Genomic DNA, 25,320 nt, shown 5'->3' with positions numbered 1-25,320 from the left:
ACTTCTGTTATATCTCCAGTTCTAAGCTTTGGCTAAGTTCTATGACTTCCCTCCTGTCTACGCCCCTGGTTACCGCGTTCCTATCTAGTTTCTGACTTCGGCTTTTATTACACCATCCTTCTGCCTCATCCCTAGTACACTGCGTTACCCTCTAGTTACTAAACTCGGCTTGTCTGACCTCGCTCCCGACTCCGCTGGCTCCCGCTTTCATTTTCTCTCCCGTACGGGAGTTAGCTCCACCTCCGACCACTCCCCCGGTGGTCACGTCTCAGGTCCTGCTCTAGTGTGGTATTACCTGTACACGGACACTGTATACGAAGTACAGATCTCGTGAGTATATTGGCACTTATGGTGACATTGGTATTGTGTTTTTTTTTATTAATGATCAGAATTGTAGTATGTGGCGGTTTTTGTTACTTGTATGTGGTATTATTTGATCACTATATGGTGGTATTATGTGGTCTGGTCATGGTGTGGCGTATTTGTTCCTTTTTAGTGATATTATTGGTCATTTTAAAAATTGAAAAATAGATAAAAATATACCTAAATTGTATTGGATATTTTAACAAATGTTTAGTATGTAACAGTAGCATAGAGCCCGGCCAAAAGAGTCTACCTTGTCATAGTGGTGGATTAAAAAATCTTTTGGCCAAAACAAAAGCTTCTGGTTATGAATGTGGTAATGGGAACGGTAAATGTGTGATTGGTGAGGATGTGGTGCAGAAGTGGAGTTTTTCCAAGGTGGGACTGTAGAAGTTTCGAAGGGTGAAGACTGGGAGGAGTCTCAACGGGGCCCAGAAAATTTTGCCAGTGGCAGCCTTGTTCATAACTGTTATGAAACCTAGAGTGGACCCACTAGATCGCGGTGCCGAACGACCCTGGGCGAGCTGTCCAGGTGGAACCGACCCCTATACAGGGACCGTTAGGGGCAGGCCTAGGAGGAAGGTATACCGCAATAGCTAGTGCCAGAGGAACGGCTCAAAGATAACGAGAAGAATCAGGGTACTCAAGGAGAACGAGTCAAAGCGGAGCAGCTGCAGAGACATGGGGTCCTGGATGAGGCTGAGATCACAGAGTTTGCGAGATCCTGGACAGAGCAGAGCAGGCACTGGAAGTGTACAGGGACAGAACAGAGCAGAGCATGCACTGGAAGCGAACAGGGACAGAGCAGAGCACGCACTAGAAGCGTACAGGGACCTGGAAGAGCACCAACACAGGCAAGTGCAGCAAATAATCAGGCGCTGAGGAACGGCCGAAGCCGTCTGATATACCTGACACCAGGCGCCCGGCGAGATCATTTCTGGGTCAGGACTCTGGCAGAAGACTAGTGCACACGGCAAGCACGCGGCCGAGGCCTAAGAGTCCGTATGCGAGGACAGAGTGGGACCTGGGGAGACTGCAAGGCTGGGAGCATAGAGACAGCATGGCGCGCCCCAATCACAGCAGCCCGTCGGGAGACTGGAGCGCAGGGAGCGCGGGCGGACATGGCAGAATAATAACTATGGTATAGAAAGATATCAAAAGACTGCCAACAAAGTAGCACTCTGTAACGCTATTGTCACCATTCCACTGCTCTATGAATGATTGCTATGCTGTTCTATGGAAACTGTCCTGCTGAGCTGTCTGTGTCTTGACAGACAGCTTGGCTGCCCAATACTGTGATAGGCTTGCTGGGCTGTCGGTGCCTTGATTGACAGCTCTGCTGTCCAATCTATGACTGGGATATGCAGGACTTTCTGCTGGTATTCAGTGTTCTGGTGATCGCATAGCTACTTAACTAAGCTGTCTGCCCTGATCCCTGCCAGACGTAGTTTGTATTTCTTGGTAAGTGTTAGCCTGATTCTGTTGCTCTGAGTTATGATCATCTGCTGCCTGACCCTTTGGACCGTGTTCTGACTATTCCTTTGTCTTGTCCTCCGGCTTCTGATCTGCTATCTCTTGTTATTGACCCTGGACTGTGACATGACTTACGCCTTCATCTTTTCCCTTCATTATCTATGTACTCTCTCGGTATTGACCCCTGAACGTCTGACTTCTTCTCCCTCACGGCCTGTCCTTAAGTAGTGACTAGCGTCACAGCTATAGCATGCAAATATGAAATATATGAAATTTGAATTGCATTACTGCACTTGAAAATTTGAAAAATTGCGAATACTTAGCTCATAAATAGGCCAATTCATTTGCACCCGGCAGCCACAATAAGGCGATTCTCGTTGCTGGGAACCTGCCTGTGTGAATCCTCTCTTGGGCTAAAGCCTACATTTATATGGGAAGGTGGGATCTTGCTGTAATTAAAAATGCCTGAGGCTGAGGGGTGGAATGCTCAATCAGAGAGCCTATGTATACAAATATCAAAAGACTGACAGGCACATCCAAACAGAAACTCACCCGAATAAAAATATCAATAGGCTTTATTCCAAAGTTTCAAAAGACTATATTCCCAAGTACCGCCCCAAACAGCACACCTATTTTATACAATCTAAAAGGTATGACACACCAAATTATTACTAAATATATTACCAAAGCAATACATACTTAAATAAAGCTGTGCAACAATATTTACAAAGTAGTATTCTTATTATAGGAACTATAGTAAAGGAAGATTGAGGCACATATGGTATACATGTGGCCAAAAAGATGGTCAAATAGATGACGAAATGTCGCTCCAGGCCACATATACCTGCAGGACTAAATCGCGGACAACTGTACAATATACAGAATATACAAGAAGGAAGGCACAACAGTCATAAATGTCCATTAAAAGGAAGTACTTTATTAATATAAATAGATAAGACATAGACCAGGAATTGAACAAGGGGGAGGGAAAACCAACAATTATGGCATATAGATGGCAAATGCGGCCAAATACGTCACCTAGGTACTCCAGGAAACAAAAATGATTAGATGTATATAGGGAAAATATCCCATAAACGCGTTAATGCAACGATGTTCCCCTGGCAAAGACATAGTGTAGATATATATTAAGCATACTGTCAGACTAAATGACCGTAAACATGGAATACCAGGACCAAGCAAAGTAACGCATTAATAGCATAGATCATCCCTTGTGGGAACTGGTGGCACGACATGTACACATGGATACAAAGAAATTAGTAGAATGTGCTGACAGTATCAGTAGTTGTCTACATGACTAAGGGGAATCATCAGCCTTGGCACAAAATTGCAAACAGGGTCGCCATACATGTGGTGGCATGAATTACCTGGAGAAGACAAGGAGACGTGAGGTGGCCGGACCCCGACGCGCGTTTCGGAGCACTCGGCTCCTTCCTCAGGGGGCGTGGCTAACAACGTAACCATGTGAGGTATAAATACAGCGCCAGCCAACGAATGGTTGGTACGCACACGCGTCCGTCATGCTCTGCATCGTCTCGCCCCCGGTACTTGCCAGGAAACACGTGGGCCCCACGTGGTCCGGCAAGCCAGGGGGCGGAGGCGATCACCAAGCAGCCGGAGCAATGCGCAAGCGCAAGAAGACAGGGGAACCCTATCCGCCATTACAGATGTGGGCATATAGAAAAATGAGGTGGCTAAAGAACCAAATGATGTCAATATGAACTAATATGCACCACCCATAACAAGGGCCATATAAAACGGACAAACCAAAAATAGAAAATAGAAAAAAATAGAAAAAAATGAAAAATAAATAATAAATAGCCAAACAAATGGTAGTACAAAATAGTGCAAGAGACAAATCCATAGGCGAACAATCATATAAATATCATTTACAGCCAAAAGATACATGCAGTAGAGATGCACGTACACACATGAACGTGTATGTACACGCGTGTGTGTGCACATCCATATACACACATGTAGTTGATGCTATAAGTTGAACATACTGTATATGGCATACCCAGGAGAAAAGCCTGTTGGTCAAGAATGCAAGGATAGAAAAAGACACACATGTGTCACAAAAATCAAAAAAGGAGGAAAATCGACTTGGGTCATGGATGTCAATTTGGACACTGAAGTAAATGTATGTCACAAGAATATATGTGACAAATACTCAATTATACAGAGATGTCCCTCAGATTTAACAGTCAAACATGATCACAATATAGCAAGAAAAAACAAAATACACCTAAATATGAATATAACCAACGTATCTATATGAGAAAAATGTCCAAAAATATATATAGATATGTATACATCTGCAGACCGAAGACGAAATAACATCTCCCAGGAGTCAAATGAATAGATGGCCGTCCATGGATTTTATCTTCATCAGATGTCATAAGAAGGTATACATAACAAAACCGTCAGGATAGGGTTTCCACTGGTGTAAACATCAAGGAAAAACTAAAATGAGATTAAAACAAGAAAATATGAATAAAATGAAAACAAGAGCATAATAAAAACAAATGCCAAACAATGGTCATAGAGCCAGCAGACAAAGTTAGAGAAATGGGGCGTAGGATAAATGTTCGTTTAAACCTCTAGGGTGTACAGTACCTAATCGCCAAATCCACCTGGTCTCCAATTGTGCCAGGCGGGTAGAAAGTTTTCCACCTCTGATAGTAATATTGAGGGCATCTATCACACATACCCTAAGGGCTGTAGAGTTGCACTGGTGGAACTCCTTAAAGTGGCGAGGTAACGTTTTCAAAAGTGAAATATCATTACACGTAGCTGCAGCTTGTATTCCCAAAACATGTTCTCTCACACGAACTTTGAGTTGTCTGGTTGTCATACCCACATACACCAGACCACACGGACACGTAGCATGGTAGATCACATAACGTGTGATACATGAAATCCGGTGTCTGATTTGAAAAGTTTTGGTACCATCATGGTTGCAGAAGGTAGAACATCGATCAAGATTGGGGCAGGCAACGCACCTGCCACATGGTGAGCAACCATGTCTAGAGGTGATGTTATCTAGAAAGGTAGGTACTGAATAGTTGGCATAATGGCTATGTACCAGACTATCTCATAAATTTCTTGCCCGTCTGAATGTGATGGCAGGCTGGTCCGGGAGGAGTACATTGAGAGTTGGATCAGACTTCAAAATGGGCCATGCTTTTTTGATTGCCAGCCGCATCATATCATGCCGAGGGTGAAAGGAAGTAATAAATCTCATAGTGTTGTCAGTTCTAGGCTTAACAGATGTAGAGTTTCCATAGAGTAACTCATTGCGTACTGCGTGTTTAGCACGTTGAAATGCTTTCTTAACACAACGCTTGCTATAACCGCGTGACAGAAATCGGATCTGTAACTCCTTTGCTCGGGTGTAGAAATCAGCATCAGAGGAACAGATACGTCGCAGTCGCAGGAACTGACCCACAGGGATAGCCTTGATAAGATGTTGAGGATGGCAAGAGGAAGCATGGAGAAGAGTATTGGCAGCAGTATCTTTAAGGTAGATATCAGTCTGAATGTACCCCTTGGCATCCTTTTTGATGGCAACATCAAGAAAACTAATTTTATGTAGATCCCATACCAAAGTAAGCTTAATATTCAGATCGTTGGAATTAAGGGTAGACACAAATTGCAAAAGATCGACGGAACTACCCTGCCAGACAAAAAAGATATCGTCGATATATCGTGCCCATATGTGGACACGCTCAATCGACCCCTGTTTGTCGGACAGGAAGAGATCCCTCTCCCACAGCCCCAGGAAGAGGTTAGCATAGGATGGCGCAAAAGCGGCACCCATGGCAGTCCCCTGGAGCTGCAGGTAGAAGGATCCCTTGAACACAAAAAAGTTGTGTGTGAGGGTGAACTCAAGTAGCTCCAGGATGAGGTCCCTAAACAACCTAGAAAGTGTGGAAGTTTCAACAAAGAACCGGACAGCAGAGAGTCCGTCTTGATGTCTAATACTGGTGTACAGGGACTCAACATCAACTGAAGCCAGGAGAGTATCACCCTCCAAGCATAGTCCGTCGATCTTCCGCAATAGATCTCCTGTGTCTTTAAGGAACCAAGAGAGGCATGTCACAAGCGGCTGGAGGTGATGGTCAATCCATCTATTCACGTTTTCAAGAAAGTTCCCCCTTCCCGAGATGATTGGTCTACCGGGAGGACAATTTAAGTCCTTATGAATTTTAGGTAGAAGGTACAACGTGGGAATGGAGGGTTCTTTTACGGTAAGTGCAGAAGACAGTTGTTTGGAGATAATACCATTCACCACAGCTTTCTCCAGGATGTGGTCCAGTTTGGCCACAAATGACGAGAGAGGGTTATAGGTAAGTTTCCTATAGCATGATGGATTTTGAAGCTGGCGAAGTGCCTCTCTCTCATACATTTGTGTAGGCCAAATCACCACATTCCCACCTTTGTCTGCTGGTTTGATAACCACATTAGACAAATTCTGCAGATACCGCAATCTTTCCCTCTCACATCTGGTTAGATTATCACGTCTACCATACTTAGGGATTTTATTAAAGTCTTCAGTGACCACCCGCACAAATAAGTCAATGTTGGGACACGATACTAAAGGGGGAAATTTCGTCGAACGTGGACGTATTGATGGTTGTATCATACCTATCTCATCATCACGTCCAGCCGCCAGGTCCTCAAGAGTTCTTATCGCCTCCTGTTCCTCCTCTGTGGGAAAAAGATGATGGAGATCTTTATTAAAAAAATGCCGTTTAAACAACAACGATCTGCCAAACAAATTGAGATCTTTAATAACGGTGAACTTATCAAATTGGGACGAAGGTGAAAAAGTTAAACCTCTCCTTAAGAGATAGGTCAACCTCAGTTAAAGTATGATTACTAAGGTTGATCACCTTGTTGTCTCTCCGATCACCATCAGGCTGGTTCAATACTCTTCTCTTATATGGATGAAAGGAGTGATCCCTTAAGGAGTGAGTTCCACTGATTTCATATGAAGAGACCGTAGAGGTCAAAGATGTATCAGATTGACCACTGATGGAGCCAATAGAGGTTTCAGAAGTAGTACGATGTACTCTGAAGTTGTTAGACATCTTCCATAGATACACCCTTTTGTTTTGATAGTCTCTCAAATCTCTATTAAATTTAGATAATTGATTTGTTTTAATATTTTTGACCAAGGAATCCATGGCTTTATCGAGATCAGATTCAAAGTTCGATATTTTGTCTGCTGGGCAATTCTTCCGTATCTCATCAAGTGCTATATCGATGGTCTTGTCAAGCACATCTATGTTAGTAGTATAGAAGCCAATCAACAGCTGCAGAAATGTCTGGGAGCATAAATTACAGGATTCCTCCCATTTTTTAATAAATTGGTCATCCTCAATAGGGAAGGTAGGAATGACCTTAACCCTGAGTCCCCTAGGGACCATGTTGTGAGATATGTACTTCTCCAGGAACAGCCGGTTCCACCACACTCTAGACCTTTTGAGTAGTAGTATTTTCACATGCTGGAATTTACTATCCCAATTGGAGTCCCCCGTCTGCTGTGGGTTACTCCCCCCAGCCCCAAAAACCTGGTCCACTTGATCGAGCCAGACTTTGTCTCTTGCTCGAAAGTCCATGATTTCCACAATCGAGCCACCTGTGCATAACACAGCAGAAATATAGTAAAGGAAGATTGAGGCACATATGGTATACATGTGGCCAAAAAGACGGTCAAATAGATGACGAAATGTCGCTCCAGGCCACATATACCTGCAGGACTAAATCGCGGACAACTGTACAATATATAGAATATACAAGAAGGAAGGCACAACAGTCATAAATGTCCATTAAAAGGAAGTACTTTATTAATATAAATAGATAAGACATAGACCAGGAATTGAACAAGGGGGGAGGGAAAACCAACAATTATGGCATATAGATGGCAAATGCAGCCAAATACGTCACCTAGGTGCTCCAGGAAACAAAAATGATTAGATGTATATAGGGAAAATATCCCATAAACGCATTAATGCAACGATGTTCCCCTGGCAAAGACATAGTGTAGATATGTATTAAGCATACTGTCAGACTAAATGACCGTAAACATGGAATACCAGGACCAAGCAAAGTAACGCATTAATAGCATAGATCATCCCTTGTGGGAACTGGTGGCACGACATGTACACATGGATACAAAGTAATTAGTAGAATGTGCTGACAGTATCAGTAGCCGTCTACATGACTAAGGGGAATCATCAGCCTTGGCACAAAATTGCAAACAGGGTCGCCATACATGTGGTGGCATGAATTACCTGGAGAAGACAAGGAGACGTGAGGTGGCCGGACCCCGACGCGCGTTTCGGAGCACTCGGCTTCTCCCTCAGGGGGCGTGGCTAACAACGTAACCATGTGAGGTATAAATACAGCGCCAGCCAACGAATGGTTGGTACGCACACGCGTCCGTCATGCTCTGCATCGTCTCGCCCCCGGTACTTGCCAGGAAACACGTGGGCCCCACGTGGTCCGGCAAGCCAGGGGGCGGAGGCGATCAACAAGCAGCCGGAACAATGCGCAAGCGCAAGAAGACAGGGGAACCCTATCCGCCATTACAGATGTGGGCATATAGAAAAATGAGGAGGCTAAAGAACCAAATAATGTCAATATGAACTAATATGCACCACCCATAACAAGGGCCATATAAAACGGACAAACCAAAAATAGAAAATAGAAAAAAATAGAAAAAAATGAAAAATAAATAATAAATAGCCAAACAAATGGTAGTACAAAATAGTGCAAGAGACAAATCCATAGGCGAACAATCATATAAATATCATTTACAGCCAAAAGATACATGCAGTAGAGATGCATGTACACACATGAACGTGTATATACACGCGTGTGTGTGCACATCCATATACACACATGTAGTTAATGTTATAAGTTGAAAATACTGTATATGGCATACCCAGGAGAAAAGCCTGTTGGTCAAGAATGCAAGGATAGAAAAAGACACACATGTGTCACAAAAATCAAAAAAGGAGGAAAATCGACTTGGGTCATGGATGTCAATTTGGACACTGAAGTAAATGTATGTCACAAGAATATATGTGACAAATACTCAATTATACAGAGATGTCCCTCAGATTTAACAGTCAAACATGATCACAATATAGCAAGAAAAAACAAAATACACCTAAATATGAATATAACCAACGTATCTATATGAGAAAAATGTCCAAAAATATATATAGATATGTATACATCTGCAGACCGAAGACGAAATAACATCTCCCAGGAGTCAAACGAATAGATGGCCGTCCATGGATTTTATCTTCATCAGATGTCATAAGAAGGTATACATAACAAAACCGTCAGGATAGGGTTTCCACTGGTGTAAACATCAAGGAAAAACTAAAATGAGATTAAAACAAGAAAATATGAATAAAATGAAAACAAGAGCATAATAAAAACAAATGCCAAACAATGGCCATAGAGCCAGCAGACAAAGTTAGAGAAATGGGGCCTAGGATAAATGTTCGTTTAAACCTCTAGGGTGTACAGTACCTAATCGCCAAATCCACCTGGTCTCCAATTGTGCCAGGCGGGTAGAAAGTTTTCCACCTCTGATAGTAATATTGAGGGCATCTATCCCACATACCCTAAGGGCTGTAGAGTTGCACTGGTGGAACTCCTTAAAGTGGCGAGGTAACGTTTTCAAAAGTGAAATATCATTACACGTAGCTGCAGCTTGTATTCACAAAACATGTTCTCTCACACGAACTTTGAGTTGTCTGGTTGTCATACCCACATACACCAGACCACACGGACACGTAGCATGGTAGATCACATAACGTGTGATACATGAAATCCGGTGTCTGATTTGAAAAGTTTTGGTACCATCATGGTTGCAGAAGGTAGAACATCGATCAAGATTGGGGCAGGCAACGCACCTGCCACATGGTGAGCAACCATGTCTAGAGGTGATGTTATCTAGAAAGGTAGGTACTGAATAGTTGGCATAATGGCTATGTACCAGACTATCTCGTAAATTTCTTGCCTGTCTGAATGTGATGGCAGGCTGGTCCAGGAGGAGTACATTGAGAGTTGGATCAGACTTCAAAATGGGCCATGCTTTTTGATTGCCAGCCGCATCATATCATGCCGAGGGTGAAAGGAAGTAATAAATCTCATAGTGTTGTCAGTTCTAGGCTTAACAGATGTAGAGTTTCCATAGAGTAACTCATTGCGTACTGCGTGTTTAGCACGTTGAAATGCTTTCTTAACACAACGCTTGCTATAACCGCGTGACAGAAATCGGATCTGTAACTCCTTTGCTCGGGTGTAGAAATCAGCATCAGAGGAACAGATACGTCGCAGTCGCAGGAACTGACCCACAGGGATAGCCTTGATAAGATGTTGAGGATGGCAAGAGGAAGCATGGAGAAGAGTATTGGTAGCAGTATCTTTACGGTAGATATCAGTCTGAATGTACCCCTTGGCATCCTTTTTGATGGCAACATCAAGAAAACTAATTTTATGTAGATCCCATACCAAAGTAAGCTTAATATTCAGATCGTTGGAATTAAGGGTAGACACAAATTGCAAAAGATCGACGGAACTACCCTGCCAGACAAAAAAGATATCGTCGATATATCGTGCACATATGTGGACACGCTCAATCGACCCCTGTTTGTCGGACAGGAAGAGATCCCTCTCCCACAGCCCCAGGAAGAGGTTAGCATAGGATGGCGCAAAAGCGGCACCCATGGCAGTCCCCTGGAGCTGCAGGTAAAAGGATCCCTTGAACACAAAAAAGTTGTGTGTGAGGGTGAACTCAAGTAGCTCCAGGATGAGGTCCCTAAACAACCTAGAAAGTGTGGAAGTTTCAAGAAAGAACCGGACAGCAGAGAGTCCGTCTTGATGTCTAATACTGGTGTACAGGGACTCAACATCAACTGAAGCCAGGAGAGTATCACCCTCCAAGCATAGTCCGTCGATCTTCTGCAATAGATCTCCTGTGTCTTTAAGGAACGAAGGGAGGCATGTCACAAGCGGCTGGAGGCGATGGTCAATCCATCTATTCACGTTTTCAAGAAAGTTCCCCCTTCCCGAGATGATTGGTCTACCAGGAGGACAATTTAAGTCCTTATGAATTTTAGGTAGAAGGTACAACGTGGGAATGGAGGGTTCTTTTACGGTAAGTGCAGAAGACAGTTGTTTGGAGATAATACCATTCACCACAGCTTTCTCCAGGATGTGGTCCAGTTTGGCCACAAATGACGAGAGAGGGTTATAGGTAAGTTTCCTATAGCATGATGGATTTTGAAGCTGGCGAAGTGCCTCTCTCACATACATTTGTGTAGGCCAAATCACCACATTCCCACCTTTGTCTGCTGGTTTGATAACCACATTAGACAAATTCTGCAGATACCGCAATCTTTCCCTCTCACATCTGGTTAGATTATCATGTCTACCATACTTAGGGATTTTATTAAAGTCTTCAGTGACCACCCGCACAAATAAGTCAATGTTGGGACACGATACTAAAGGGGGAAATTTCGTCGAACGTGGACGTATTGATGGTGGTATCATACCTATCTCATCATCACGTCCAGCCGCCAGGTCCTCAAGAGTTCTTATCGCCTCCTGTTCCTCCTCTGTGGGAAAAAGATGATGGAGATCTTTATTAAAAAAATGCCGTTTAAACAACAACGATCTGCCAAACAAATTGAGATCTTTAATAGCGGTGAACTTATCAAATTGGGACGAAGGTGAAAAAGTTAAACCTCTCCTTAAGAGAGATAGGTCAACCTCAGTTAAAGTATGATTACTAAGGTTGATCACCTTGTTGTCTCTCCGATCACCATCAGGCTGGTTCAATACTCTTCTCTTATACGGATGAAAGGAGTGATCCCTTAAGGAGTGAGTTCCACTGATTTCATATGAAGAGACGGTAGAGGTCAAAGATGTATCAGATTGACCACTGATGGAGCCAATAGAGGTTTCAGAAGTAGTACGATGTACTCTGAAGTTGTTAGACATCTTCCATAGATACACCCTTTTGTTTTGATAGTCTCTCAAATCTCTATTAAATTTAGATAATTGATTTGTTTTAATATTTTTGACCATGTTGTGAGATATGTACTTCTCCAGGAACAGCCGGTTCCACCACACTCTAGACCTTTTGAGTAGTAGTATTTTCACATGCTGGAATTAACTATCCCAATTGAAGTCCCCCGTCTGCTGTGGGTTACTCCCCCCAGCCCCAAAAACCTGGTCCACTTGATCGAGCCAGACTTTGTCTCTTGCTCGAAAGTCCATGATTTCCACAATCGAGCCACCTGTGCATAACACAGCAGAAATATAGTAAAGGAAGATTGAGGCACATATGGTATACATGTGGCCAAAAAGATGGTCAAATAGATGACGAAATGTCGCTCCAGGCCACATATACCTGCAGGACTAAATCGCGGACAACTGTACAATATACAGAATATACAAGAAGGAAGGCACAACAGTCATAAATGTCCATTAAAAGGAAGTACTTTATTAATATAAATAGATAAGACATAGACCAAGGGGGGGAGGGAAAACCAACAATTATGGCATATAGATGGCAAATGCGGCCAAATACGTCACCTAGGTGCTCCAGGAAACAAAAATGATTAGATGTATATAGGGAAAATATCCCATAAACGCATTAATGTAACGATGTTCCCCTGGCAAAGACATAGTGTAGATATGTATTAAGCATACTGTCAGACTAAATGACCGTAAACATGGAATACCAGGACCAAGCAAAGTAACGCATTAATAGCATAGATCATCCCTTGTGGGAACTGGTGGCACGACATGTACACATGGATACAAAGTACTGCATGTATCTTTTGGCTGTAAATGATATTTATATGATTGTTCGCCTATGGATTTGTCTCTTGCACTATTTTGTACTACCATTTGTTTGGCTATTTATTATTTATTTTTCATTTTTTTATATTTTTTTCTATTTTTTATTTTTGGTTTGTCCGTTTTATATGGCCCTTGTTATGGGTGGTGCATATTAGTTCATATTGACATCATTTGGTTCTTTAGCCTCCTCATTTTTCTATATGCCCACATCTGTAATGGCGGATAGGGTTCCCCTGTCTTCTTGCGCTTGCGCATTGCTCCGGCTGCTTGGTGATCGCCTCCGCCCCCTGGCTTGCCAGACCACGTGGGGCCTGCGTGTTTCCTGGCAAGTACCGGGGGCGGGACGATGCAGAGCATGACGGACGCGTGTGCGTACCAACCATTCGTTGGCTGGCGCTGTATTTATACCTCACATGGTTACGTTGTTAGCCACGCCCCCCTGAGGAAGGAGCCGAGTGCTCCGAAACGCGCGTCGGGGTCCGGCCACCTCACGTCTTTTTGTCTTCTCCAGGTAATTCATGCCACCACATGTATGGCGACCCTGTTTGCAATTTTGTGCCAAGGCTGATGATTCCCCTTAGTCATGTAGACGGCTACTGATACTGTCAGCACATTCTACTAATTACTTTGTATCCATGTGTACATGTCGTGCCACCAGTTCCCACAAGGGATGATCTATGCTATTAATGCGTTACTTTGCTTGGTCCTGGTATTCCATGTTTACGGTCATTTAGTCTGACAGTATGCTTAATACATATCTACACTATGTCTTTGCCAGGGGAACATCGTTGCATTAATGCGTTTATGGGATATTTTCCCTATATACATCTAATCATTTTTGTTTCCTGGAGCACCTAGGTGACGTATTTGGCCGCATTTGCCATCTATATGCCATAATTGTTGGTTTTCCCTTCCCCCCTTGTTCAATTCCTGGTCTATGTCTTATCTATTTATATTAATAAAGTACTTCCTTTTAATGGACATTTATGACTGTTGTGCCTTCCTTCTTGTATATTCTTATTATAGGAACTGAAGCATAGGATAAAATATACACATATTTATGCTATGCTTCCTGTGGGTTGCCTGCTACAAAAACATTTGTAATTTTACACAGAGTTGGGCATAGGCTTCCTGATCATGGATATAGCCATGGATTTTGTGAAACCCAGAATATATGGAAATGGCATGGAAAATATTGTACTTTCATTGTTTTGGAAGGCTTTCTGATATGGAGCTGTTTAGTCTGCCTATGAAGCAGTCAAAGTTTACACTTCCACAATGGTCAGCTACTTGTTAATTATGCTATGTACATACTTCATGTCTGCTATCCATCAGCACTGAGATCTCATCCCCGAGATCTCCATCTGAGCATGCGCCGACCCTGGCGGCCATTATCGCTGAGCCTGTCCCTGCATTCCCCTAACACCCTAAGTGGGTCCTTCCCCCCACCACTGTCAGGAACCTCATCCCTCGTTGTTACCTATTACTGCCCTGGCTAATGCACTGGCTGGTAAGGGGTGCTAGCCTCACCACTGCAGAAAATACCACACGGGGACAGTGACAAACACCAAAGGGACAAGGAGAAAACACAGCACTTAGCTTCCAGAGACTGCTGCCAAGCTCCACACCGCAGATAGCACAGCAACAGGACTACAATCACCAGAAGTGGCTGACACCAGAGAACTGCTCCTACAAGGCTTGTGTCCATAGAGAAACTTTATCACCAACAGTCAGCTGGTGCATCAGGTGACCATTTAAAGAATGGTGGGAGTGGTCCCCACCCACATCAGCTGACCCAGCAACTCTGCAACTACAGAAGATTGCCAGTGAGGGAAAAACTGACATTAACCCCCACTCACCTGAAAGGAAAAAAGCTACATTTAAACAGAGTGTAACCAGAGCTGCCACAAATCCAAAAATGGATTGTGACATCATTGTTTTATAGTCAACTGCTGGTCACCTGTTTAATGAATATTATACTTACCTGTGATTGAATTCTTGTTAATTAGAATTTTGTAGTCTAAACTTTAGCTTTGCTCCTAAGACTTTCCCTGGGTCATAATCATTTTTGCAACATGATCTTGAATGAATTTGTTATTAAAATTATTTTTTGGAGAGTGTAAGAATAACAAATCTTGCGTTGGCCCACATTTGTGGGAGTATTTTTTAGTATGGTATCCTATAGAAAATGTTGATTCTGAAAGGAAGCAAAAGGTTTTCTGACAAATCTGTCATTTATGTTGAGCACCGTAAACATATAGACCATGTGTAGCCTGCACAGATTCCCAATAAATGTCGGTAGGTCAGTTTAGCTTAGTTTGTTTTTTTACTACACCAAGACACTGGTGAAATTTTAATTTTGCCCAGAGAACCCTGTTATCAACCATACTGTGATGAATTCATAGAGAAATTAGGTGCTAAAATTAAACAAGTCCATAGATCCGTTTTGTATATACCGTATTTTTCGAACTATAAGACAAACTTTTTGCCAAAAAAATTTGGGAGGAAAATGGGGGGTCTTATAGTCCGAACGCAGGGTCCTTCCTCATGATTCCGGCAGCAGAAATGTGGTGACGCCTCGGCCCGGTGTCCACGGCGAGCAGAGCTGAGTGCATCACTGTTTTCCCTGCGGCCACCTTCCTAAAGCCGTGGGCCACTGGAGGCGGCACGTGCGCAGATTGCGATCTCTACAACCCTTGGCTTCATTTAAATGGCCGCCGGAGGCCGCACGTGCACAGATTGAGCTCTCGGCAGCCATTTTCCTGAAGCCGAGGGACGCCGAGATATCAATCTGCACACGCTCGGCCTAAGGAAGATGGCTGCCGATAAACCAGTGATGCACTCGGCTCTGCTCGCCGTGGACACCGGGCTCCGGCGTCGTCGTATTTTTTTGCCGCCGGCATCCTGAGGAAGGGACCCTGCTCCCTGCTCTGCCTCACCACCGACACCGGACCCACAGCATCACACCACGGGACTGCAGCATTACCCCACTTCTGCCGCTGCCGTTATCCTGAGGAAGGGATCCTGCTTCATGTTCTGCCTCACCGCCGACACCAGACCCACAGCATCGCACCTCGGGACTGCAGCATTGCTCCACTTCTGTCGCCGCCGGCTTTCTGAAGAAGGGACCATGCCTCCTGTGATCCCTCAGGTAAGATACCTTAAATTTGGACAATAAGACGGACCCCGATCTTATAAAAATCTTTTTTCTGCTATTTTCCACCCCAAAATTTGGGGTGCGTCTTATGGTCCAGTGCGTCTTACAGTCTGAAAAATAAGGTATGTAGTACAGATGTCCCAACAATGAATTTGGGTGTGTGGGGAGGCTATCAGAGTCTTAATAGTTTGTGCAGTTACTTTGTACATAGCAGTCACAGTGAGAGGAGAGTACGACCTGGGTCTGCATATCAGGCCACGTTCAGTATTTGGTCAGTATTTTACATCAGTATTTGTAAGCCAAAACCAGGAGTAAGTGAAAAATACAGAAGTGGTGACGTGTTTCTATTATACTTTTCTTCTGACTGTTTCACTCCTGATTTTGGCTTACAAATACTGATGTAAAATACTGACCAAATGCTGAACTTCTTTGTACACTCTCATATGGGAGGGAATACACTACAGTCACACTTGTCCCCGAGGGACTGCTTTTCTTTATGAGCTATCTGGGGTCTTGGCTTCCACTCAGCACTCACTGAGACTGCAGCAATGCTGTATGTCACTCTTTGAACAAGGAGCTGGGTACAAGGTAACTAAGTGAAGTAATCATACATGAGAAGTCTATAATGAAACGTGCGTTGGGGCTGCAGGGACATCACGGTTACCTTATACAAACCAGTAAGTGCACCCCTTTTTCTATGCCTTGTTTACTTTCCTGTGGGAGGGCCTCTATTAACTCTGGATGGACTTTGCACTGGCAGTTTATTTTTTGCACTTTGCACTCTTTTTGCTGATATCACTCTTAGCTTGTGTGACCCTGATAGGGGGCTTCTCTTTGGCCATGTCTTAAATAGTATTATTACTTAGCATTTGGCACTTTATTGACTGATTTTTTTGTATGTTTTAATACAGTGCTTTAGGCATATGTGTCATTTTCAGTGCTTCTATCTGGTAGCCCCCTTTTTTTCATCTGAGCTCTTTGCTCCGTGAGCTTTAGTTTTTTATTTTTATTTTTCTGATGTTGACACACACCCATGGGCGTGGAGAGGAGTGAATATTCATTCTCTTTAGTAAACAAAATGAATATTCACTCCTCTTCACACCCATGGGTGTGGGAAGCAGTGAATATTCATTTCTCTTTAGCAGCGGGCACAGGCTTTAGCTGCAGCAGCCGGCTCCTGCCTCCTGTCACACGCTGCTTCACCGCTGTTGCTGCTTCGCTAGCGCCGGGTGGGCCCCCCTGACTCATTGGCCCCAAAGCAGCTGCTTTGTGTGCAGCTATTAGCAACACACCACTGGCTGGGGGCCGTATGCAGCTGCCCTGTATGCCAGCAGATGTCAGTGCCTGGGCCCACTGGCGAACAGTAAAATTGCATTAATCACATATTGTTTTTAACGATGATGATGATAAGGCTTACTGTAAGAAAGTTGATGTACACAAGACTCTTGTATTTAAGAGTCCGCTGTTATCTGACTAATTATATATATATATGCGAGTATATATAAAAAGCTACGTTATCTTCATGCATGCCATACATATTGAGTAGACCAGACAAACAAATGGGAAGTCACATTTTATTTTATTAATTTTGAACTTTCTGATTGACAAGAACATATCGAAATTAACAAATTATGCTATTTGTGTGAATGATAACTACAATTGTCAGATTAACAGATGATTGTGATAGAAGGGGACAATGTGCCAAAGACTTTTTTTAATCAGTAAGTGGAATCATATCAGCTTTTATCTGCTTCTTCCTTTTCATCTTCATCGTCTTGTTCTCCTTGCAGCTTTTGTCTTGCAAACTCCTCAATGACCACGTCCTCTGCACTATAATTGAATGAAAGATGTATCTGTATTGTGAACAGATGCTTTTTAGTGAAGCTCTAAAACAAATCTGATGGCTGACGTATTACTCCATTGATTTTACCGGTCATACGCAACGATTCTTCCATATACTTTGGGCAGTGTGTTTTTTTCCCATCTCATAAATTAATGGCATAACTGCTGCCTGGACCCACATTAATCTGAGAAATAAGTGGCCAGAAAGTTGGCTATCACTGTGCCTCTTCATAGCGGGAGTGCTCCTGTGCAAGGAACTGCAGCACAGTACAATTTAAGGGAATGGAACCATATTGCGGTACCCTGCACAGTCAGTGACTCGGAGCACAAAATGACGCTAAACCAGCACTACAGACCCTTTATCCTCAGAAACGGTTTGGGTTTCGGCAATTAGACTCTCACCAATCAGAGAGTAATGCTTTGTCTTACTTTAATGATCACTTAATAAGATGGGTAAACCCCTTTAACCTCAGTCTTAGGCTATGTGCCCACGTTGCAGAAATGCTGCGGAAATGTCTGCAGCATTTGCTCAACTCCCCGCCACGGGTAAAACGCATGCGGAATTCGCATGCGTTTTCCTGCAAAACACAAGCGTTTTGCAAGCGTTTTTAGCTTGCAGAATGCTTGCGCTTTTCCAAGCAATTTGAAGGATCGCTTGGAAAAGTGATTGACAGGTTGGTCATACTTGTCAAGCATAGTGCTTGACAAGTGTGACCAGCTTTTACTATTGATGCTGCCTATGCAGCTTCTATAGTAAAAGATAGAATGTTAAAAATAATAAAAAAATAAAAAATAGAGATATATTTACCCTTCGTCGGGCCCCGCAATCCTCCCGGCCCTCATGGCGCTGCCGGCAACTTCAATTCCCAGGGATGCATTGCATGAATGACCTTTGATGACGTAGTGGTCACGCGAGACCGCTACGTCATCAGTGGTCATTTGCGCAATGCATCCCTGGGAATGGAAGTTGCCGGCAGTGCCATGAGGGCCAGGGGAAATCCGGGGGCCGACGGAGGGTAAGTATATCTCTATTTTTTATTTTTTTTATTATTTTTAACAGGAATATGGTACCCAGGGCATGGAGGTACCATATTCTCCTCCAGACCCTGGGTACCATCCGCACATGAAGCGTTCGCTTCACACATGGAGGGCATAGCCACATGCGTAAATTGAGCGTTTCAATGCAATCCTATGGCGGTGGAATCGCCGCGATTCCGCAGAAATAATGGACATCCTGCGGATTTTACCGCTATGCGATTCCGCAGCGGAAAAATCCACAGCATGGGCACAGCAACTGCGGAATCCCATAGGATTGCATGGGAATGCGTTTTATTAGCGTTTTTTAAGCGTTTCCGCTGCGGCGGAAGCGCATAAAAAACGCAACGTGGGCACACAGCCTTATGTGTTTTCCTGCCATCATTTTCTTGGAACTAAATTAGTTGTAACCATTGCTGTCAGATTTCTAAAAACCCCGTCACACAGTTACTCCCTCATCTCTTCTAAACACAGTGAGAGCTATACTTCTCCCTCATTCCAGGGCTCATGTGGACACACTGTATATATATTTTATCATTCTTAACTCACAACTGCTATGTGACACATGTGGTAGCAATAGCATGGTCCACATTATCGTCAAAGACCAGAATAAAGAGGTGGGGATGAGCCAGGAGACAGCAATAAGTGATAATTAAGGAGAGCTATGTCATTTTATACCATACAAAGCTATGGGTAAGAAATTATCAAAGTATGACCTAAGAAACAATTGTATGCAAATGGGGGGACTGAAATCTTATTTTCCTACTGTGCCATTTACAAAAAATAACGTATGCCCAGTTATGCTATATTAAAAAAAAATATATAAATATATATATATATATACAGTTGTGGCCAAAAGTATTCACACCCCTGCAATTCTGTCAGATAATACTCAGTTTCTTCCTAAAAATGATTGCAAACACAAATTCTTTGTTATTATTATCTTCATTTAATTTGTCTTAAATGAAAAAACACAAAAAGAATTGTCCTAAAGCCAAATTGGATATAATTCCACACCAAACATAAAAAAGAGGGTGGACAAAAGTATTGGCACTGTTCGAAAAATCATGTGATGCTTCTCTAATTTTTTTAATTAACAGCACCTGTAACTTACCTGTGGCACCTAACAGGTGTTGGCAATAAGTAAATCACACTTGCAGCCAGTTGACATGGATTAAAGTTGACTCAACCTCTGTCCTGTGTCCTTGTGTGTACCACATTGAGCATGGAGACAAGAAAGAAGACCAAAGAACTGTCTGAGGACTTGAGAAACCAAATTGTGAGGAAGCATGAGCAATCTCAATGCTACAAGTCCATCTCCAAAGACCTGAATGTTCCTGTGTCTACCGTGCGCAGTGTCATCAAGAAGTTTAAAGCCCATGGCACTGTGGCTAACCTCCCTAGATGTGGACGGAAAAGAAAAATTGACAAGAGATTTCAATGCAAGATTGTGCGGATGTTGGATAAAGAACCTCGACTAACATCCAAACAAGTTCAAGCTGCCCTGCAGTCCGAGGGTACAACAGTGTCAACCCGTACTATCTGTCGGTGTCTGAATGAAAAGGGACTGTATGGTAGGAGACCCCGGAAGACCCCACTTCTAACCCCGAGACGTAAAAAAGCCAGGCTGGAGTTTGCCAAAACTTACCTGAAAAAGCCTAAAACGTTTTGGAAGAATGTTCTCTGGTCAGATGAGACAAAAGTAGAGCTTTTTGGGCAAAGGCATCAACATAGAGTTTACAGGAGAAAAAAAGAGGCATTCAAAGAAAAGAACACGGTCCCTACAGTCAAACATGGCGGAGGTTCCCTGATGTTTTGGGGTTGCTTGCTGCCTCTGGCACTGGACTGCTTGACCGTGTGCATGGCATTATGAAGTCTGAAGACTACCAACAAATTTTGCAGCATAATGTAGGGCCAAGTGTGAGAAAGCTGGGTCTCCCTCAGAGGTCATGGGTCTTCCAGCAGGACAATGACCCAAAACACACTTCAAAAAGCACTAGAGAATGATTTGAGAAAAAGCACTGGAGACTTCCAAGGTGACCAGCAATGAGTCCAGACCTGAATCCCATAGAACACCTGTGGAGAGATCTAAAAATGGCAGTTTGGAGAAGGCACCCTTCAAATATCAGGGACCTGGAGCAGTTTGCCAAAGAAGAATGGTCTAAAATTCCAGCAGAGCATTGTAAGAAACTTATTGATGGTTACCGGAAGCGGTTGGTCGCAGTTATTTTGGCTAAAGGTTGTGCAGCCAAGTATTAGGCTGAGGGTGCCAATACTTTTGTCTGGCCCATTTTTGGAGTTTTGTGTGAAATGATCAATGTTTTGCTTTTTGCTTCATTCTCTTTTGTGTTTCTTCATTTAAGACAAATTAAATGAAGATGACAATAACAAAGAATTTGTGTTTGCAATCATTTTCAGGAAGAAACTGAGTATTATCTGACAGAATTGCAGGGGTGTCAATACTTTTGGCCACAACTGTATATATATATATATATTTTTTTTTAATTTAAATCATTCTTTGTCCCTCTTACCTTGCTGAAACTGTAGATGTCCAACATACAAGCAGAAAGAGAAGAGAAACACATAAAGGTTTAGTATAAAACTGCTTGTTGGCTGCAAATTGACTTTTGTGCTTGTGTATATCTACCATTGGATTTAAATGGAAAGATTTCCTTAGAAAATATACATTAGATGTACATATACATATGCTTCTCACAAAATTAGAATATCATCAAAAAGTTAATTTATTTCCGTTCTTCAATACAAAAAGTGAAACTCATAGAGTCATTACAAACAAGAGTGATCTATTTCACGAGTTTATTTCTGTTAATGTTGATGATTATGGCTTACAGCCAATGAAAACCCAAAAGTCATTAATTCAGTAAATTTGAATAATTAACACAAAATACCTACAAAGGCTCCCTAAGTGTTTAAAAAGGTCATTTAGTCTATTTCAGTAGGCTCTACAATCATGGGGAAGACTGCTGACTTGAGAAATATCCAGATGGCAGACATTGACACACTCCACAAGGAGGGTAAGCCACAAAAGGTCATTGCTAAAGAAGCTGGCTGTTCACAGAGTGCTGTATCCAAGCATTTTAATGGAAAGTTGAGTGGAAGGAAAAAGTGTAGTAGAAAAAGGTTACACAAGCAACTGGGATAACCGCAGCCTTTAAAGGAAATTTTTAAGAAAAGGCCATTCAAAAATTTGGGGAAATTCACAAGGAGTGGACTGCTGCTGGAGTCATTGCTTCAAGAGGCACCACACAGAGGGCATTGGCTACAAGTGTCGCATTCCTTGTATCAAGCCACTCATGACCAATAGACAACGCCAGAAATGTCTTACCTAGGCCAAGGAGAAAAAGAACTGGACTGTTGCTCAGTGGTCCAAGGTGTTGTTTTCAGATGAAAGTAAATTTTGCATTTCATTTGGAAATCAAGGTTCCAGAGTCTGGAGGAAGAGTGGAGAGGCACACCATCCAAGTTGATCAAAGTGTGAAGTGTGAAGACCAAAGTCAGCGCAGCCATCTACTAGGAAATTTTAGAGCACTTCATGCTTCCCTCTGCCGACAATCTTTTTGGAGATGGAAATTTCATTCTCCAGCAGGAGTTGGCACCTGTCCACACTGCCAAAAGTGCCAATACCTGGTTTACAAACAACTGTATTACTGTGCTTGATTGGCCAGCAAACTCACCTAACCTTAACCCCATAGAAAATCTATGGGGTATTGTCAAGAGGAAGATGAGAGACACCAGACCCAACAATGCAGACGAGCTGAAGGCTGCTATCAAAGCAACCTGCACTTCCATAACACCTCAGCAGTGACACAGGCTGTTTGCCTCCATGCCACGCCACATTGATGCAGTAATTGATGCAAAAGGAGCCCCAACCAAGTATTGAGTGCATTTACTGAACATACATTTCAGTAGGCCAGCATTTCGGATTTTAAAATAATTTTTCAAGCTGGTGTTATAAAGTATTCTAATTTACTGAGATAATGACTTTTGGGTTTTCATTGGCTGTAAGCCATAATCATCAGCATTAACAGAAATAAACACTTGAAATAGATAACTCTGTCTGCAATGACTAATATAATATACTGTATGAGTTGCACTTTTTGTATTGAAAAACTGAAATCAATTAACTTTTTAATGTTATTCTAATTCTGTGAGAAGCACCAGTCCAAACACACACACACACATATATATATATATATATATATATATATATATATATATATATATATATAGAGCCTACGGTCACGTAAAATGTATGGGGAATTCCCGACTCCCCCTCAACATACTGTATGTTGTTGGGGAGATGAAGGATTCATCCTTTTGAACTGTAGCTCCAGATCTTTTTGTTCTTGCAGGTGAATAAGCCACCACAGAAGTAGTCTGAATATTGGCTTACTATCCACTACACAGCTGAACAAAGCATGCCACACTTATGTATGGGTAGTTGGCAGTAGTAGCTTTCGCCAACTGCTAGTAAATATATATGGGCACCTTTAGATAGAATCCAGTCTGGCTCAGAACTTGGCATTTCAAATGATTTATCACAGTTTCATTTTGCTTATGTTCTTTTATGTTATTTAATAATGTATAGGTAACTCTTTTCATGTATCTCTTCTGAAGTCATACAGATCATAAGTAAGTCAAACCATTTTTTTTTTTTTTTTGGTTAAAGGGAATTCTGAATATGATGTAAAAAATAAGCTTGATGCGTGTGATTGCAGGAGCTCGCACCAACATCACGCTCTGAAAACGATATAGTCCTTTGCAGAAATCTTGATGGCAGAACTGTCTCGCTCATTCTTTTATAAAGGAAATGTCAAAGGAAAGGGAAATGTCAAAAATGTAGTCTGTGTCCCAGTATTAACCATGTATCTGCTGTGCTGCTACCTCTCTTAGGTTGCAGACTCTTCGATGTTCTGTCACTGATGACGTCACTTCCGGTCTTGGCAGAGTATCGGAGCAGCGTGTGCTGGAGCAATAGGGGTTTAATCTTTAGAGTTTGCCTCATTTATTTCTTTTACTACATTAACTGCCTTTAGTAAATTTTTTAATAAAGTCAAATTGTCAATTTAAAGCAGTTGTAGCTCTCTGTTGGTTGTGATATACTGTATATACTTGCGTATAAGTCTAGTTTTTCAGCCCAAAAAATGGGCTGAAAAAGACCCCCCTCGACTTATACGTGAGTCAGGCAAGTTTTTAAGTCAAACTTACTTTTCGGGAGGTGTTGCGGGGACGCAGCAGTCCGGCCAGCACACTGCCAGCACACGGCGATGTCCTCCGCGTTGCTCCGGCGCCATGTCTTCTTTATGAGTAGCCGCGGTTCGGCCTGCCTCCCCCGTCAGCTCTGCAGAGCTGTAGTTTTCTCTCTGACTGGTGAATCACCAGTCAGAGACGGTACAACGAATGTAATTGGCCGCTCTGGGCCGCCTTCCCCTCCGGCTCTGCAGCGCTGAAGCTTTCTCTCTGACTGGTGAATCACCAGTCAGAGAACTTAGGAGAAATGCAATTGGCAGCTCTGGCCGCTCTGGCCCGCCTCCCCCTCCGGCTCTGCAGCTCTAACTTTCAATTCCTCTGTCCTGCATTCCCACCCCCACCCCCTCCCTGCTCTGATTCTCATACGCAGCTGCGTGCTGAAAAGAGCGGAGGTGAGGTGGGTGGCTGGGTTTTCCTCTAGCACGGCCCGTACGGAGCATGCTATGAGGTTATGAAATACTGTATTAAAAAAACAATAAAGTGAAAGGCTTGTTAGCCTGTCATAAGTTGCCTCTCTCTCTCTCTCTCTCAGCCTCCTGCTGTCTCCCACTAAGGCTGCATTTCCCACCCTCGACTTATACGCGAGTCAATACATTTTTCCCAGTTTTTTTAGGTAAAATTAGGGGGGTCGACTTATACATGGGTCGAGTTATACACGAGTATATACGGTATATATTTCTAAAGAAGATTTCCAACATGTCTTCTGATATCTAATTGTAGTCTGAAAAATTTCTGTATTCATTTTACTTTTACAATTTCAATTTTATTAGAAACACTAGAAATGTATTCGTTTCTGTTTTAAGCTTGTGGTTAATATATCTGGCTGTAGAGGTAAAAGGCAACAAAAGTGGAGAATTGCAATGTACAATTGGTGGAGAAAGGTTGAACTTGGTGGACGTAAGTCTTTATCAACATTTATAACTATGTATGTAACATATATACATACTATTAGTTTCAGAACAAGGGTGTACTGAATGAATATATAACTAGAGTCGATGTGAATCGATTCACATACCATTCGATCAGCCACAACCTTAGTTTGTGGTCACTACATGTGAGCAGGAGTACCTTACCTGATAGCATGGGGGCATCTTACCTGATGCAAACCGCTGGTTTTCTTACGATCAACTGACTCAGTGAGACGTCATTGTTGCAGTGACACTCATGTGACGTTGCACCAAGACGGTTAATCAAAAAGGCAGTACTCCATCTGACGTGCAGTGGCCATAGATTACTATTGTGGCAGATGGATTGGGACATGC

General features: G+C 42.8%; 1 protein-coding gene across 2 annotated transcripts in view; it reads right to left on the bottom strand.

Moving 5' to 3' along the window:
* Positions 1–17,551: 17,551 nt before the first annotated feature.
* ARR3 (arrestin 3) overlaps positions 17,552–25,320 on the bottom strand; it is a 40,746-nt gene continuing 32,977 nt past the window's right edge. Inside the window, exons 15-16 of one of the 2 annotated variants that reach the window (XM_073555894.1) lie at positions 20,115–20,124; positions 17,552–17,740 (exon numbers count right to left, since the gene is read on the bottom strand). In XM_073555894.1, the coding sequence (XP_073411995.1) occupies positions 17,647–17,740; positions 20,115–20,124 (104 nt within the window). In that variant the 3' untranslated portion in view covers positions 17,552–17,646. The remainder of the gene's footprint in view (positions 17,741–20,114; positions 20,125–25,320) is intronic. The other variant, XM_073555893.1, reaches the window with a different exon arrangement.

This window comes from Dendrobates tinctorius, unplaced genomic scaffold (genome assembly GCF_039654945.1).
Source record: "Dendrobates tinctorius isolate UK_male_01 unplaced genomic scaffold, ASM3965494v1 ptg000231l, whole genome shotgun sequence".
Taxonomy (NCBI): domain Eukaryota; kingdom Metazoa; phylum Chordata; class Amphibia; order Anura; family Dendrobatidae; genus Dendrobates; species Dendrobates tinctorius.
Note: the sequence above shows the minus strand (reverse complement) of the source record. Positions and strands in the feature narration are given on the sequence as shown.